The sequence below is a fragment of the Carcharhinus amblyrhynchos genome, chromosome 5 (genome assembly GCF_965287045.1).
Source record: "Carcharhinus amblyrhynchos chromosome 5, sCarAmb.v2.hapA, whole genome shotgun sequence".
Lineage (NCBI taxonomy): Eukaryota > Metazoa > Chordata > Chondrichthyes > Carcharhiniformes > Carcharhinidae > Carcharhinus > Carcharhinus amblyrhynchos.
This window is the reverse complement of record NC_137328.1, coordinates 29380125-29398611: the sequence shown is the minus strand read 5'-3', so window position 1 is coordinate 29398611 and position 18487 is coordinate 29380125. Positions and strand designations below refer to the sequence as shown.

At 38.5% G+C, this 18487-nt stretch overlaps 1 protein-coding gene across 2 annotated transcripts in view; it reads right to left on the bottom strand.

The window, feature by feature from the left end:
- Positions 1-1861: 1861 nt before the first annotated feature.
- ythdc1 (YTH N6-methyladenosine RNA binding protein C1) overlaps positions 1862-18487 on the bottom strand; it is a 68608-nt gene continuing 51982 nt past the window's right edge. For both annotated transcript variants that reach the window (XM_080188554.1, XM_080188555.1), the window contains 9 exons: positions 18235-18352; positions 15640-15724; positions 15385-15551; positions 12374-12456; positions 7586-7622; positions 6311-6350; positions 6129-6194; positions 5390-5524; positions 1862-3812 (listed from right to left, as the gene is read on the bottom strand). In XM_080188554.1, coding sequence (XP_080044680.1) covers positions 3597-3812; positions 5390-5524; positions 6129-6194; positions 6311-6350; positions 7586-7622; positions 12374-12456; positions 15385-15551; positions 15640-15724; positions 18235-18352 — 947 coding nt within the window. In that variant the 3' untranslated portion in view covers positions 1862-3596. The remainder of the gene's footprint in view (positions 3813-5389; positions 5525-6128; positions 6195-6310; positions 6351-7585; positions 7623-12373; positions 12457-15384; positions 15552-15639; positions 15725-18234; positions 18353-18487) is intronic.

Below are 18487 nucleotides of genomic sequence, written 5' to 3'. Positions count from 1 at the left end.
GGCATCTGAAGCCAGTGACATCGCTGCTCGCAGCGCCAAATTGTATACGGGGGCTTCCTCTCGAGGCGATGTATAACTACCAAAGCTAATACAAAGACTCAAAATACAGTGTACTGATGTTGAAGATGCGACTTTATCTAACCGAACAATCGAATGGGAGAATGATGAGGAAGCCCTGCACCCAAAGAATGCATGCAACCGGATATCAGTCTGGAGAACAATGTCCCCGTGAAGGCAATTGATACATTCCCAAAATCATATTGCCTACCTTCCCGGTAGGCAGCATCCAGTAAATATTAATACAAATCAGTCAATAACCATCCTGTCATTAAGACCAACCAATAACACGCATCATGGCCGAATAGGATTTCATGTTATTAAATTACGCACAATACCTTCCTTCTATTGCCAAACAATAATGGGAAGCTGGACAGCGAAATGATTCCCACCGAATTGAACCCACATGACTCTTGTCCGACCCTGAGAAATTTTTCATGTTTGCTCATCACCTGCATTATCTCTCGGAGTTGTATAATCCTATTTATACGGCTAACATTGGTAACCATCTTGTTCCCGACCACTGCTGACAGCATTACTGCTTTCGGTGAATCTATTGTTTCTTCCCTCTCCCTGTATTTTACCACTGACTGAAGTTTCAAAAAAAGTAAGCAAAAGCGAAACACATCCATCTTGTAGATTCAGTGAATGTTTTGAGTCAGAAATATTTGTTAATTATGCAGAACTGTCTTCTATGGCTCTGACTACCTTATGTTCCCAAAATCCAAGATCTTTGTTCCATAGTATCGTGTTAGTGCTCCTAATCTATGGTTGTGCGTTTATTAGCCTGATTGGCTGCATCCTCCCCAAAAAAACTGTAAGGCACTCCTCATAGCTAGGCAGCATTTACCTTGCAGATAGAGCAGTACTTATTGGCCTCTGTTTTTATAAGTTTCTATCTACAATGCCCTGGAGCTGGTTTGAACCACGAGTGAGGAAACATTGCCTCAGAATAAGGGACAGCAGATTTAGGAGTTGAGGAAGAACGTCTTCACCCAAAAAGTTGTGAATCTGTGGAATTTCCTGCCTAGTGAAGCAGCTGAGTTGAATGTTAAGTAATAAGTTTCACAATACTAGGTTAAAGTCCAACAGGTTTATTTGGAATCACAAGCTTTGGGAGTGCTGCTCCTTCGTTAGGTAGTCCTTCACTCATCTGATGGAGCGCTCCAAAAGCTCATGATTCCAAATAAACCTGTTGGACTTTAACCTGGTGTTGTGAAACTTCTTACAGTACCCACCCCAGTCTAAGACCACATCCCACATCATGAATGTTTAAGGTAAAATTATTGATTTTTGAACAGTAAAGGAATTAAAGATTATGGTAAGCAGATAAGTGGAGTCCACAAAAAGATCAGCCATGATCTTACTGAATGGCAAAGCAGGCTCAAGGGCCAAGTAGCCTACTCCTGTTCTAGTTCTTATGACCAATTTCCAATTACTATCTAGCTTTTGAACCACGTGGAAGGCAATGTCTTAGTGGTATTATCGCTAGACTAATAATCCAGAAACTCAGCTAATGTTCTGAGCACCTGGGATTGAATCCCGCCATGGCAGATGATGGAATCTGAATTCAGTAAAAAAAATCTGGAATTAAGAATCTACTGATGACTATGACGTTGACGGAAAAACCCTTCTGGTTCACTAATATCTTCTAGGGAAGGAAATCTGCTGCCCTTACCTGGTCTGGCCTCCATGTGACTCCAGATCCACAGTAACTGCCCTCCAAAGGCAATTGGGAATGGCAATAAATGCTGGCCAGCCAGCAACTCCCATGTCCAACAAATGAATAAAGAAACCTATTGAGTTTGGCATAGAATTATTTTTAATAAATACCTGTCAGTTTATATTATGCACCTGTTCAGAGGGGACTATGCCAAACATTGGCACATTGGAAATTCCCAACACAAAATGGAGATGAGGGGTTTTTATCAGTTACCGACAGCTTTCAATCCCCAATACTGCTCCAAACAGCTCATTAACATTTCAACCAGTTATTAAAACAGTTGCGAATATGCAATTTACAATTTCTTAAAGATAACATTTACAAAGCTTTGCTCAAAAGAGAAAAATCAAAATTGTTGATTCAGGAGACCTTATAGCTTGGTTACACCTAACGTACCTTTTGTATGTGACAGCATTTTGCATGTTCCCCATAAGACTAAAGTGTTCTACAGGTTACATTTAAAATTTGAGAAACAGATTTAAATCAAGCCTACTTTTCACATTTAAAGTTGGGATTCTATAATGGTTTAGTTTTGTAACAGTAACTTTATTTCAAGACAAGTAAAAGCAATGATGGCTTAATGGAATGATAGCAAAACAAGGCAAACATTCTGTTCCCAGTTTGTCAAGATTTGGCCAGCATTCAATAAATCTTTGAACTGTAATGTTACATTACTATCCAAGCAATCAGAGGAAGCTTTCCAGATCTTTGCAGTGCAGAAGAATTGCATCGATTCTCTTTCGTTTCTATAAACAATCACATTCATGGAACGTGGGAGATGTCAAAATGTCCAGAAAATACTTAAAAAATCAAAGCAGAAGAATTCAGATATCACAATTATGAGCATAAAAGATTAACAATTGATCTATCGTCATGTGTGGATGCTTTAGGAAATGAAAACCATCCAAACTTTAGACATGTAAATAAGGTTACCATATTTAACAATTTATTAATTCAGAAATTTTCGTCCAGACTATCTACATGAAACATTTTCATACCAAAAGACATTATCTGAATATCTACTTTACATCAGAAAGTACAAAGGGAGTATCAGTTTCTTCAACACCACTTCTTTATGTAATAAAGCAACACACACTGAAAGTGATCAGTTTTCTCATTTATTTTGTACAAAAGTTTTGCAGTTAAAGGTAATGTAACAATCTTCTACCATAAACTTACAGTAAATCTATCAGGCCACTGCGTGCTTTTTAATTTTGGGAGGAAAAGTAATGAACTTTAGCATTGATTAAATGCTATTAAGCAAGGGGTTTCTTCTCTTAAAAAAGTTAAAACTGGATTGTAATAGTGTCTTTGAATATTGCTTTCATCATTAACAATGAAAAAAGTTGAAATCTAAATGGAGTTTAAAAAAAGTTATTTGCTACAACGTAACAAGGTCACACAATCAGCCCATTATATTTAACTTGCATACTTATTAGCAGCAATATTTTCCTCATTAATCCATGTGCAACTACATACAACAAAGTCTATGCCAAGTGCAGATTTGTTCCTCACAGCTTTCAACTGAATGGAGGGCAAATATTTTTGATTAGACATTAACATTCACAGATGACAAAAAGTAAGTCATCAAAAAACTGCACCCCTCCCCCAAAACATCCCTGTACAAAAATCTGTGCTTCTGGTTCAAAATTCAGTTGATATAGTCCCACATGCATGAAAGCAATAGATGTACAAGGGTCATAATAAGTTCCAATATGTAATTTAACTTAAAAAAATAAAAATAAAAAAGGAACAGTTCTAAACACATTTCTGCTACTGTAAACACATTAATATGGGCAGTGCTTCAGTCAATGAGTTATCTCCTATATCTCCCTCGTTCTTTGTCTCTTTCTCGCTCTCTCATCCTTTCTCTTTCTCGTTCCCGTTCTCTGCCTCGATCACGTTCCCTGTCTCGTCGGCTATCTCGAGGCCGTTCACGCTCTCGCTCTCTCTCCCGTGGTCTACTTCGGCGATTGGTGACAACTGCCTGAGTGCGACGAAGGAAGTCATCTACTCTCATGTCGTAGTCATGCTATTGGAATGAATAAGAATGGTAACTAAAAATAAAATGACTTTTCTTGTAAACAGTAACAACTGGAACACATTGATCATAAATATATGCTGCTATGAATCACAGAATCCCAGTGCAGGAGGCCATGCAGCCCATCAAGTCTGCACCAACCACAACCCTATCCCCACATATTCACCCTGCTAATCCCTCAACACTAAAGGGCAATTTAACATGGCCAATCAACCTAACCTGCACATCTTTGGACTGTGGGAGGAAACCAGAGCCCCTGGAGGAAACCCACACAGACACAGGAAGAATGTGCATACTCCACACAGACAGTGACCAATGCCAGAATTGAACCCGGGTCCCTGTGACGCAACAATGCTAACCACTATGCTGTCCTCAAGACTACATTTATACTACAGCAAATGTCAATCTTTATCCCAAGTTAGTTATGAAGTAAAGGCAGCAGTGCACTTGACCGTTACCACCCTTAAGATATTAGGTCAATCACAGGTCCGCAATAATCAGTTACCAGGTACTGTTTACTACACATTAAAATACAACATCACTCCACATAAAATCGCCAACAATTTAATACCCCACATAGCGGTAGATAAGTGACTGGAGCCATAACAATAAACATAGACTTAATTGCAAATTTAAAATGGATTAAGCACCATAAATGTGTTGTCGAGTATAAATGTGGTTTGTCATTTTTCTTCACTTTATCTTATTTGTAAGTCTTCTACTTGTTTTGAGTAAAATGGATTTTCCCAAATTTACCCCACCTATCCTTTCCCTTTTCAAATAAATCTTAGGTGGATGAGCAAGTTTCCAAATTGACAACGATTGAACTTGATGAATCCCTCTTTCACATCCACGTGTGTATTTATTCTGAACTGTACCGCTGGTTCTTTGAACAGCACTAAAAATTCTAGCATCTGAGAAGGTAGCAGAAATTGGAACCTTGTGGGTAGTATCAGAAACCAGATATTGTCTGGTACTGATACTTCAATACCAGACATAATGACAAGACAGTGCAAAATCAGAAGGAAGTCCTTCCTTTTCTGCATGGTCAATCACAAGGCTTCAATCCTTGTCATAGAACTATGCTCCGTATTTAATGTCTTCAGCAAATTTTGATACGAGCCCAGATTATTTGTACATATTGGAGAGACAATATAGCACATCAGGCCAAAAACAAATAAGTGTTGTTTTCTGTCCTCCAGCCAACCTTCAATCCCCACTGCTACATCTTTTTCACTGGTGCCAAGAAAGAGCATGCTTAATATTTTTTACAATGCAACACAGCTCGAGATAACAAACAAGTCTGGAGTTATAGCCAATTTATTAAATACTGCAATACAAAAAAATTAATATGCTAAACTAACCATAATGCAAAGAACTTAAGAATTAAGTTTCTAATCTCAACTATCATAATTTCTCAATTTTGACAAAATCTGTTTATTTTTAGATAATTTAGAAGATCTACTTAAAACAAAAGTCACAGCAACACCTGAATATGGGAATTGCTACTTCAACAATCACCAAGGAGGTTGCAGTAATTTTGATAAAATTACAACTTCTGTACATACCACTCGTTTGTCTCTATATCTGGCTTCATGTGGGACTGGATGATGTCCAGAATATGGTGGGTGTGCCTGAGGTGGTGGCGGGTGATGCTGGTAATAAGGATGATGTGGAGCCTGCTCCATACCAGGATAAGGTGGCTGTAAATTAGAAAGACACAAAGTATTAACAGCATCCACATCTGCAGGTTTTCTGAAGTGTCAAATCATTTAATCCACCCGCTATTGAATTATTGCTAGCATTTTAATCCCAAAGGACTCACAATCATAAGAAACTGTTCAGCAAGAATGGTGCATTATACCCCAGGCCAACATTATTATATTCAGCCCAAAAGCAGTCAAGCTTGCTTTACCCAGTAGGAAGGTGACAAGTGATAACTTCGTCTCCAGACTGTACAGACGTTGCTCTGAATGCTGGACATGTTGTTAAAAGCATTTCAAGAATTGGCATTTCAGAAAGAAAACAGGTGCACGGGAGCCGGGAAGAGCGGACAGGCTAGGCTGCAGGGTAAACCTGAAGAATTTTTGTTTTCGATATTCTTCTTTCTGGGGTCAAAATAAGGGCCAGAGGGTTTAAATTTCTTACGTGTTCACCAAAGATAACATTTTTAAGGGGTGGATAACAAAGGATAGGCGATAGAAAGTGGGAATAAAGTAACCCATTTCAAATTACAATCAGAGTTTTGTCAGATTTTAATTACCAAAAAATGATGATATCCCAAGTAAAGCACTTTTTGCTACTCACCATTCCCTGCCAAGGTGGTGGCGGTCCAATGCTGTGATGAAATTCCCTCATATAATCATTGTAAGACTGTGAATGAAAGATATATTTGTAGACTAAAATCAGATTTTTGAATGTATTTACCAATGCATTAGTATAATGTTACGGCAATTCTAACGTTTGAAATTTTACAGAAAATTACTTACTCCATTTAGAAACACATCACGTCTAACACCAGAAAATCGTCTGTAGGGATACAAAGTTCTGAAATTATGAATGAATTTATGCAAGAGAATCATAGAATCCCTACAATGCAGGACACCATTTGGTCCATCATGACTGCACAGGCCATAATCCCACCCAGCCCCTATTCCTGTAACCCCACATACAAACCCTGTTTTACGCCCTGACACTAGGGTCACTTTACCCTGGCCAATCCACATTTTGGACTGTGGGAAGAAACTGAAGCACTCGAGGAAATCCACTCAGATGCGGGGAGAATGTGCAAGCTCCACACAGAATTGAACCCGGATCTCTGGTGCTGAGAGGCAGCAGTGCGAACCACTGTGCCATCATGTTTGCCCATAATATTGCTGTAATTAGTAGCCCTGTTGTCTGTTGTCCACCACTGATTTATTGTGTCAGCAGTTGGTATCAGGTATGGAAACTTACAAACTTGTAACCTTTGCCACCTAGATGCACAAGGGCAGCAGATACATAAAACCAATGCCTGCAGGTTCCCCGCCAAGCCACACACCATCCTGACTGTTGCTGTAAACTCCCTCCCGAACAACCTTGCCAGTGGACTCCAGCAATATAAAAAAGTCAGGTCTACACCACCTATTCAAGAGCAATTAGGGATGGGCAACACCTGCTAGCCTTGTTAGCGACGCCCACATTCAACAAAAATTTTTAAAAAGTGGGTGACTTACACTCAGCCACTCACCAGGGTGGTATGTTTGGAAATTACTGAATCCCTACAGTGCAGAAGGAGGCCATTCAGCCCATCAATTCTGCACCAATAACAATTCCACCCAGGTCTTATCCTGTAATCCAATGTATTTGTCCTGCTAATTCCTCTAAGGGATAATTTAACATAGCCAATCCACCTGTTTATTTATTTTAGTTTCACAAGTAGACTTACATCAACACTACAACGAAGTCACTGTGAAAGTCACCACACTCCAGTGCCTGTTCAAGTATATTGAGGGAGAATTCAGCATGGCTAATGCAACTAACCAGCACATCTTTTGGACTATGGGGGGGAAACTAGAGCACCTGGAGGAAACCCATGCAGATGCAGAATTTTCACGTGAAAACTCCGGACAAACAATCACCCAAGGCTGGAATTGAACCTGGGTCCCTGGCGCTATGCGGCAGCATGCTAGCCATGGTGCTATCTTTGGAGCTCAACATTTGAAGGAACCTGCAGACACTTGTGAAAACATGAATGTGTGAAATGTTTAATTTAGGCAACCTACCTCTCTACTTCTTGGTACCGTGGATCCTTCATGTATCCTGCCCAAAGATGAACATATTAACAAGAAGTTTTGCATACTGATCATTTGCACAGGAAGCCATTTCAGAAATGCAGCTAACAGAAACATTTAGATAACTCATGTTTTAATCAGCAGCAGGAAACACCTACGCACTTTTTCAACCTGCAGTGTTAGATACATTTAAAAATATTTTTCAACCAACACTAGTCTTCAGGATTCCCATGTTTAGGAAATCAATTTACAAACATCTGTAGATCATAAAAGCTCTTGTATAATGCATGTAATTCCCATTGTCAGCTTTTGATCATGATTTGGTAACATTTAACAGTCACTTGTCAAATTCACCATTCCATTTTGTTCTAATGAGAGCTGCAATTAGGAAGCTTTGCAATGTGGTTGAAGTTTTGCCCAAATCCATCACCATTTTTGTATTTAAAAAAAACATGGACAATGCTGCAGATAATTTCTCATGCCTTTTCCGCACTTTAAATCATTTTAATTTGAGCAGGAAGCTTAAACACTATGGATATTAAGCTGGAAGAGTTAGAGTTCAACAGCTGAATTGGTCTCTTAGGTCATTAACCCAATATTTCACAACTATGCTGTTTGATAAAGCTTTCTGCAGTGTGCTCTCCTACCCTGAATGAAAAATACTTTCAAAACATGGCACCAGGAAACAATTATGACAACAATTTATAACTTTAGACTAAAAACTGAAATGGCACAAGAATGTAAGAACTCTAATTTTAATCCAGCTTTGCAGTAAATAGAATTGTGCAAGGTTACTGAAATGTGTCCTGAATCACTCATTCATTAACGAGTTAAGGGACCACTACCTCAAGGCGGTTCAAATGAAATGTTACTAAAGCGTCCTCAACAATCTTCCTTTAAATTAACCCCAGTACAGCATTTTCTGCATTAACTGAATTGTTTAACAAAGACATTTTATTTTTTTGATTTCTATTTTAACTGGGACAAAGGCATTAATTAAAGAAACAAGGTGGCAATAAAAGGTCATTCAAACTGCTTGACATACATGTCCATTCCAGCTTTCAACACAAAGAGCCAAATCCAGACCTTTAAGACAATATATAATTTGTTATAATAGCCTCATTTACCAAAAAGGAAACTCATTTCAAACAAAGCTTGATTACTTTTTGAAAAATTTATTATGCAAATTTTTAGAAAATTCAGATTCAAGAAAATCATCCCTCTTGTAATTATTTCTAAAGAAACGGTTAATCATAACCTGTGTACACCATTAAAATGATTGTCACTGCAATAGGTCTGAGGAAAATATATTCATAGAATCCCTACAGTGCAAGAGGCAGCCATTTGACCCATTGAGCCTGTACCAACAGCTGTCCCAGCCAGGCCCGATCCCCGTAACTCCACATATTTACCTTGTTAGTCCCCAAAACAAAGGACAATTTAGCATGGCCAATCAACCTAATCCGCGCATCTTTGGACTGTGGGAGGGAACTGGAGCACACGGAAGAAACCCATGCAGACATGGGGAAAATGTACAAACTCCACACATACTGTGATTCAAGGTCGCTGGAGCTGAGAGACAATAGTGCTAGCCACTGTGCCACCGTGGGATGAAAACAAATTGAAAAGCAAAAAGCACTTGCAATGTGCAGTAGTCTAACTGATGGCTTAACTGAACAATACCCAAATCTCAACCCACTTTATTCAGTCTATTTTGGGATTTTTACTTAGATTTGCAGTCACTTGTTTGACAGGTTAATATTCAGCCGCTAGCTTAGAATTCCAAAGGTTTTTCTATACTGTCGAACATGCATTGATTTCTGAAATAGATTATTCTATGAAGTGGCATTAGTTTGCTTTTTAACTAATCAGCATAATCATTTTTACGTTTTGCTCATCAGTCAATTCTAAACAATAATGTGAGAAGGTAGCTGCCTAGTTGGGGACATCATTTGTTTCTGTAAAATTACAAAAAAATTAGATTATGCAAGTGGAATGTCAAAGTTTTCATTTGAAAATACAAAAATTTGCTCATTTTAAGTAGGATCTTACAGGTTTCCTTATTTTTTATAACAGTGTGAAAATTGCCTATGGTATTTTGCCACCTCATGGCAAAAGCCTGCAACTACATAAAATTTGCAATAAATTTTTACTATGAGCAACTGATAAAGACAAATGCCAACAAACATACATGACCAAAATCCATGACAATGGGAAAGCAGGCTTGTATATAGCAAGTCTCTTGTGCAACGTAAAACGTAAGCATTTTGTATACCACTTTATTTGTTGATTGTTCATGTGAACCTTTACACTGTTGTATGCAGTTACACAGATCCATTAATATTTGCTGGTTAAACATGCAATCATACATTAAACCCCAAATTCTTCCAACTATTATCAAGCTAGCAAAACTCAAGAACGGGATAAGCATGAAGGCACTTCAGTTTGCCCAACAGCTCATTTTGTTTAGCGAACCATACCAAGAATATAACTTATATACTGTGTGATATGAGTGCTCTGATTACAACTATCAAGACCTTGAATTGCATTAAAGAAAGGTTGAGAGATTTATTTTATTAATTTAGAGCTGAATAAGTTAGCATTGAGTTACAAGTACACTAGGGTTAGATTTGACTGAAGCACTTCTAGTGCAAAACCACCTCATGAAAACAGCATATTTCTGGAACTTGGGCAGAGATTAGCAAACCTCCAACATTCTACTTAAACTGAACGAATGGAAGACATTACAGTGCACACTGACACCCTAATTCCAAAAACACACAGCTGTGTAAGGTTCTACAAAAGGAGTATTAGCATATCAAATCTACAACAAAGACAGATGGTACAGAACCACAATAGATTCAGTAATACTTCCAAAAATACCTGAATGATATACCTTTGGATCCATACATTTAACATCAATGAACTGTATTTAATTCACTAGTTCTACAAGAAACTAGCAAGTATTTTTGAAAGTTACGCATTCTGGGTTATAGATTTCCAATGACGCATTTCTGCCCAAGTACAGTAAACTCCAAAAACCCAAAATATAAGACCAGGACAAAAGCTTGATTTTTAATGAGTGATAAAAAAAAGGCTGTCAAAAACCATGAAGCACAGAGGGTTAAAGGGAGATCTGGTGGAAGCATTCCAAAATCTGGGTTTCTTACTAAACAGTTGCTTGGGATGCAAGTTAGGAGATACTGCCTCCAATGGCAGAAGAGTTGGCAACTAAAGAGAGATTTAATGACTCACTAAAGTAAAAGAAAACATGTAGAATTGAAACAAACTAGAGAGTGCACTGCCTGAAAGTACATCAAGTGGTAACTTTCTCCTTAGAATTGAACAACGAACTGTGAAGAATCTGCTGTGTTACAGAGTAACAGCTGATAAATGGATCCAATTCCATATCCTTTGAACCAGCATAGGCATGATAATCTGAATAGTCACCTTCAGTACTGAAATATTCTACAATTCAAATCTTTTCTAATTTAAGTTAAAGCTCTGAATTGAAAGGACTGAATAAAAACATACTTTAGAGGTGACGATCACGAGGGGTCACAGGCTCAAGGTGAGAGGGGCGAGGTATAACTCCGATATCACAGGGATGTTTTTTTACGCAGAGGGTGGTGGGGGCCTGGAACGCGCTGCCAAGTAGGATGGTGGAGGCAGACACGCTGGCATCGTTTCAGAATTACCTGGATAGACACATGAGCAGCCTGGGAATGGAGGGATACAAACGAATGGTCTAGTTGGACCAATGCACAGCACAGGCTTGGAGGGCCAAAGGGCCTGTTTCCTGTGCTGTACTGTTCTTTGTTCTGATCATCATGCTAAGTCTAACTAAAAATCCTTTCTCTGCACTTTTCTAATTCTGGCACCAGTTTAACTTGACCCACCATTAGCGGCCTAGGTCATAAGTTCTAGAATTTCCTCCATAAACATCTCACTCTCCTCAAAATTGCACTTATAAATGTACCTTGACCAAGCTTTTGGCCTGTTGTCCTAAACAAATTTTATATAACATTCCCATGAAACTCCTCTGGATGATAAACTGCAGCAAGGACACAATATAAATATTTAACTGCAAGCAGTTATTGAAAAACACCAGGTAATATAGGTCTAGTGCAATGGACCTCCTACCCAGTGGTAGTAAATCCAAATCCCACCCTCCACAGCAGACAGCAAAATCCCAACTGGTACAGCGTGACTGCAGTGCAGACAACGTACTTGATTTCTTATTGGGCAATGCTGACCACTTAACTATTTAAACAAAAAAGTAACAGTAATATGCTTTCAAATCTACAACAGCCAGAGTTTTAAATTAACTGCTTGCACCCAGACGATTGAAAAAGGATTTAACTTTATCTCTCGTCTGTTGTCAACAGCTTAAAGTATATATTTCCCTTTTCATTACTCACCTTTATATTGGCTAAGTCAAAATCATTTAAAGCTTCCAAAATTATCCAGAAAATGCATCTTAAATTATAGTTAGTCACAGCAGTAACCATACGTATGAAACTTATGCACTGTGTGACATACTTGCACTTACCTGAAGTTTCTATGATTCATTAGTATTTTGATTAGGAGACATGTAGCATGATTTGAATGGATAATTTGAGCAAGTGTACACAGACTCACAACTACAATTAAACAACAACAGTCCAATATACTTTCAGGTATATTTGTAGATCATATAACTGCAGTCATGAGTGAGAGTAGACTTCATTCAAATGCCACATTTCAAACTCAAAAACTACAATATGCTAAGATAATGACCTGGTCTTTGTGAGAATTCTGGTGGGTAGTCAATCCTTGGTCTCTTTCTGGTGTTATATGAGTCAAAATCTTCTGCTCGACGCCTACGTAAATTAGGTAAACAGAATCATTATAAAACAACAACTTGATGAATACAATTGAGAAAGCTGACAAATGTAAAATTTTAAGATAGCAATCAAGAACTGCAAACATATAATGGGATCAGTTTTTCCTATGTTTTATTAATCAGTATTACTGTACCAATGAAACTGGTCAATTTGATCAGCTGGATTTTTGTGTTGAGGTATCTGACTTTGTCTTGCTGACAGTGCATTAAACCCAGTTTAAAAAAAACAGTAATTTGCTCATTTTAAATTAGTGCAGGACGGTTACTGTTAAAACTAAATCTTAAGATCTCAGATAAAAATCAAAGAAAATTACAACCATTTGAGCACACAGAAGTGACCAGCTGTATTTCACGATGGCTCAGTTTTATGTATATCATGGCAACAGAAAGCTTACTTAAGAAAACACAATATTTCATAAAAGTTGCAGTGCAAATTACAAGTTACAACATGAAGATGAAGGAGGGATGGATCTTTTGATCGTAATGATTCTGTCTGATAAACATTCCAAATATTTTATATGTATAGTTTAAAATACAGCTGTCCAATTTTATCCCCATAAAGAGGAAGTTGCCATTGAGACCCAGTTTCAAATTACACCATCACCTTTTTTTAAAATTTAAAACCAAACTTAATTTTGCCTATTCTCTTTCTGCTAAACAGGACATGTGCAGTCAGTTTTAAAAATTCACACTTTGTATTCTAAAGATATGATAAATGAGTAAATAATGGTGAAAAAAACCATGAAAGTCAAATTTGATGATTCACACAATGGGATTCATTCAAGTGTGCACTTTAAAGTCACATTCGATTCCTACTGTCTCCATGGGGATAAAACATTAAGAACACATTAAGAACACAAAAATCTCAAACAAAATGCCTTAAAAGCCTTAATAGTCTAATGTCAACAGGAAGAGTGATGTTCATACTAAATGATTTTTCTCCAGCTTTCTGTTGCATATATTTTTAATATATTAAACAAAAAATAAAGCATAAAAAAGCTTTAACGGTGAGAAAAATTCATTAATTCCACATTGATTCTCACTTTTAAATCGAGGTGCGAGATGTCTGTATATCAACTTGGCTTTCCAATTGCCGATATTTATATTAAAGCCTCAAAGTATGACCACCATATTTGATATCAAAATATATAGGAATGCCTATTAACTATTTTAATGGATTAGATTTAATGGATTTCTGAGAATTATGCATGCAAGAGCAATAAGGAGGGAGCTGATTAAACTAATTTTTAAGATAGGTTAGAAAGAAGATGCTTTGGAAGATGGAAACTACTCATTAACAAAACAAGAGGATGCGTCACAGTGATGAAGAAAAAAATGGATTTTTCTCACCCTATCATTCAAAAACAAACAAGGGCAACAACAGCAAGTTCATATAAAAATGCTGGTTAAAGGAGGAACATACCGCTTCTTGTAGTTGATTTTTTGACCACGCAACGAAGGTTTTAATTTGACAGTAAAGTTCATAAAGCAGTCCCAACTAATGACTTGTGGTGTGAGCCACAAACTTAAAAGGAGGGCCTGGCAGGCTGAGTAGAGGTGCTGTGGTAGCAATGCTATTGCAGTCCAGTGCAAAAAAAAGAATAAATTCCATTCACAAAGACCTTTAAAATAGCACAGTGAACCCCTTGGCTCATAACTTCAAAAGACAGCTGGCCGCACAGTCCATAATAGCCACAAAGAGAGGGGCACTGCCAGGTTTCCTCCTACCTAATCGACAGTCCACTACATCAATGAAATGGGCCATTGTTGAATTATTTTCTACCTACCACAGGTGCGTTTCATTAAAGGAAACATTTGTCAAAGGCTGCATCCCAGCAAACTACATCAATCCATGGTCCTTTGACAGAGTGGAGGGTATTGAAAGACTTAAATCTGTCGTTTGATAGATGGCTACAGGCAAAGGCACTAAGCAGAGTGGTTACATCAGTTCTTTGAAATTCTCCGCTTTTTTCACCGTGTTAACACCCCTTTTCTCCCCCCAGGATTAGGAGGGAAACTGTATACTGTTCATAAGCAGTGCTCAGTGAGGTGGCTTCAAACTGTAAAAGTCCAGAGGCACTGCGGACATCTAGGAAGATCGCACACGGACTCAGCAACATCCACACTCTGGTTTGTTGCCAGGTCTCCAAGGGCCATCGATATTCCCTTTTTTTAAAAAAAACCTAATCACGTGGATGCTTTCAGAAGCTCAGCAGCTTGATGGAAATGTATTCACTGTGACTAATACTTTTTAAAGGAATACTTTCAATAGGTGTATGCATCACGGTGACCAGGGTGTAGCACCAAATGAAAGAGTCCCATATTTAATGCTCTTCTTGACCAAGATAAAATAATTTAACCCAAAATGAGATGTCATCTTCTGCAAAATTAATAGATACTGATGCTTTTACAGTCCCAGAGCACATTATTATCCACAGGAATACACCTGAAAGAAAAGGCTTTCACAAGATTATAAATGCAAGTTTACCATTAAAAATATAATTTACACTGCACCTACCAAACCAAGATTTCATTGGTTCTACACAATACCTCAAACTCCCTCTACCCCAGTATATGTACAGGATGTACCACTCTGTACTCATATTGGAAACAGTAATATGATCACCCCATTTCTTTATTACAGTTCATTCTGGACATTTATGCTTTAACCACGTATGGCTCCACTCTTTCATTCTTGAAGACGAAAAGCCACTGCGAAAGCACCCACAGCTGTCAAGGGTAGACTGTGCAATCCTCACTGAAGCCACAGACTAGTCCATGCAGCTTGGCATGAGGATTTTAAATTGATCTTCTGTATCGCTGGTACCATGAATGGTGACTCTTAGCGCTCCATCATGTTATTCCAATACAAGTGCCTACTATCAGTCCAAAGAACGTTTCTAACCTTCCCACTTCCCGGACAGGATCACGTCGAGAAGGCCGGCCTCTTGACCGTGGCTGAGAATGCACTCTTCTCTTGTGCCGCATTTTATGAATGAACTGATACAAGTCAATACTTTCATCCGGTGGAAACAGAAGACAAAGCTGTGTGCCACATTCAGGTTCAATTTCCTAGAAAAAAAGAGACAACGACAGTTTAAAAATAAACAGACAAACAATTTGAAGTCTGCAATAAGTCTGAATAGTTAGATTTGTATACCTGCCCATCCCGTCCAATTTTAACTGGTTTGTTTTCATTCCACAGGTTTACAAGATGCCCTGTTTTTGTGAATGGCAATTCACGTCTGTAAAACAATGTTTTCTCATAAGTAAGCATAACGGTCAAATATTCTACCCCATGCTCGGTGCTAATTTACAGATCACAAGACAGTTTATGGAAATTCACGTAGCTTAATTTTCATTGAATCCCTACAGTGCAGAAGGAGGCCATCCGGCCATCAAGCCTACACTGACAACAATCCCAACCATGCCTCATTCTCCTACCACCCATCCACCCCACGATTCACATTTACCCTGCTGGGCCCCTGACACTAAGAGGCAATCACCTAATCTGCACATCTTTGGACTGTGTGAGCACCCTGGAGAAACCCATGCAGACCATGGGGAGAACATGCAAACTCCACAGAGTCACCCACCGAGACTGTCTTAATTGTACTTTTCCCTGACAAAAATATTTCATTTTTCTTAGGTCTCCTCGGTCATTAAGGTAGTACACTAACTTGTTCTTTGCCAATTCAAGCCCTCGCTTTGCCATAAGAATGCAAGAAGGACTTTAGTTTGAATAGGGATACATGATTGAATCTACGTTCGAGAAGAGTCAAACTACTCAGGCGTGTGATCAAGACCCTGTTCAAAGATCAGGAAGCTCTCCCAGCATTCTAGGCAATACAAGAAGGGAAAAGACTAAAACATATCGGTCATAAATTGTGCTGAAATAACTAAAGGTTATCTTGCTGTTACCTCTGGACTCCACTTGTCCAATGGTCTTCTGGCTGGTCTCTAACTTTCCACCTAGTCTAGCCCCTGCTTTTCAACCGCTGATAGCATTTTCCAGCTACCTTGGCATAAAGTTCTGGAACTTCCTTACTAAACCTCCATATCCTCTCCACCTCCTCCTTCCTCAATGCGCTCTTTAAAACCTACATCTATGATCAAGTTTTTAAGCCATGTGTTCTGATATCTCCAAAGTGGTTCAATGTCAAAACCGCTTATCAGTAATCCTCTTGCTCAGGCCCCGAGATGTTATGCTATGTTAAAGGAATGCAAGTTGCTGTTGATTAAAGAAAGAATTTAGAGGTCTAAATACACTTGATAATTTTTTTTATTAATTCGTGGGACACAGGTGTCACTGGCTGGCCAGCATTTATTGCCCATTCCTAGCTGCCCTTGAGAATTAATACAAGCAACTGCAAAATACCAGTTAACAAGGTCAACAGGGTGCGGAAGCACAAGGGCAGAACAGCATGGGAGTATACAATGTTGTAAAGGAATATTGGGGGGGGGGCATCAGGATACTGAATTTGTTCATCAGCCATGATCAAAGTGAACGGTGGAGCAGGCTCAAAGGGCAGAATGGCCTACTGCTGCTTCTAGTTTATATGTAATTAGTCAAACCATGCATCAAGTAGTGTCCACTTCTGGTCATTAAAAGAAAAAACTGAGACACATGCAAATGCTTGAAGAAACGCAGGGTCAATATTATGGCTCTTCCCAAAGACTCTGATGTTTCTCCTATCTTTCATCCTACCACTGGCTTATGCCTTTAGCCATCCACAGCTACGGTCTGGAAGGTTTTACCTAAACACCTGAATTTCCTCAAAATGTACTTACTTGACCAAAGTTCTGATTATTCTTGGGATCTTTTCTCTTTAAAGATTATAGTTGAAATTTTCCAGCTATTCACACCAGCAGGATCTTCCATTCGCCGCAGATTTCCTGGCAGCAAAGGTTACATTCAGTGGGAAACCCCATTGACAACAGCAGGACCAAAAGATCCCACTAGCAGCAAGCCACTTTTGTGGCTGGGGTTGCACAGAAAACCCTGTCTAGTGCGATCTTTGAAGCACTGAATAACATAACTTGTCATTGTTATCTTCAGAGGCCTGATTCATGAGGAAAGCCAAGAAAACCTTCATTCACATAATGAAACTGACAACACAAGTAGAAAGTAATGACCACATAGTTTGTGAAGCATGCTCTGTTCAATACAATCATGACTGGTCTTGGGATTCAACTCCATATTCCTGCCCGCCTCCCTATCTCTCGCTTCCAAAACCAAAATTCTTAATGTTCCAGCCTTTCAGCTTGCTTTTTATAGAGCTTTAAGATATCAAGATAGTAAAAGGTACTGAAACTGTCAACCTGAAATATCACTTCCAATTAAATTGAAATTAGGGAATAAGGACACCTGAAACTTGTTAAAGGCACAATGAAGACACATCAGAAAGATCTTCACAAAAGCATAATCAACCATGAGACAAGTAGTTGAAATAAAATCCAGGAAGAGACCAAATGTTGTAATGCCAGGAATGCGGGAGAGACTATAGGGCTATTTTTGGATTGGTAAAATGAAAATGGACCAAAGGCAGTTCTTCACTCTGTTGGATCACAATCCTTTGAACATGACTTCTCTTACAATTTCCTTTCCTCCCCACAAAGCTTATACTCAACATCACTCAAGCAGGCCGTCCACAGAGAATTGCTGCTTGAAATCCACACATCATTCCATAGAATAATGCACCTCAACTATTTTTAACGTTTCAGAATTTATTTAGCTTTTAACTGCTGACAGTACCTGCAAATCCAGTCGATTTTGAATACGCCACCTAACATTTTTGCATTCATTCCTGCAGGCAGCACCCAGTGAATTGGAGATCCTCCATGGTGCGACTCGGAAGAAAGTCTGGCAAACCCTGAAAACAAGTGAAAAATGTTAAGGTAAGTTGCATAAAATTAATAAACTCCATTCTCCATATGTTAGGCATATGCTAGTATTCACTATACATTCATTGTGTTTGAACATATGAATTTTTGATTCATTATATCAA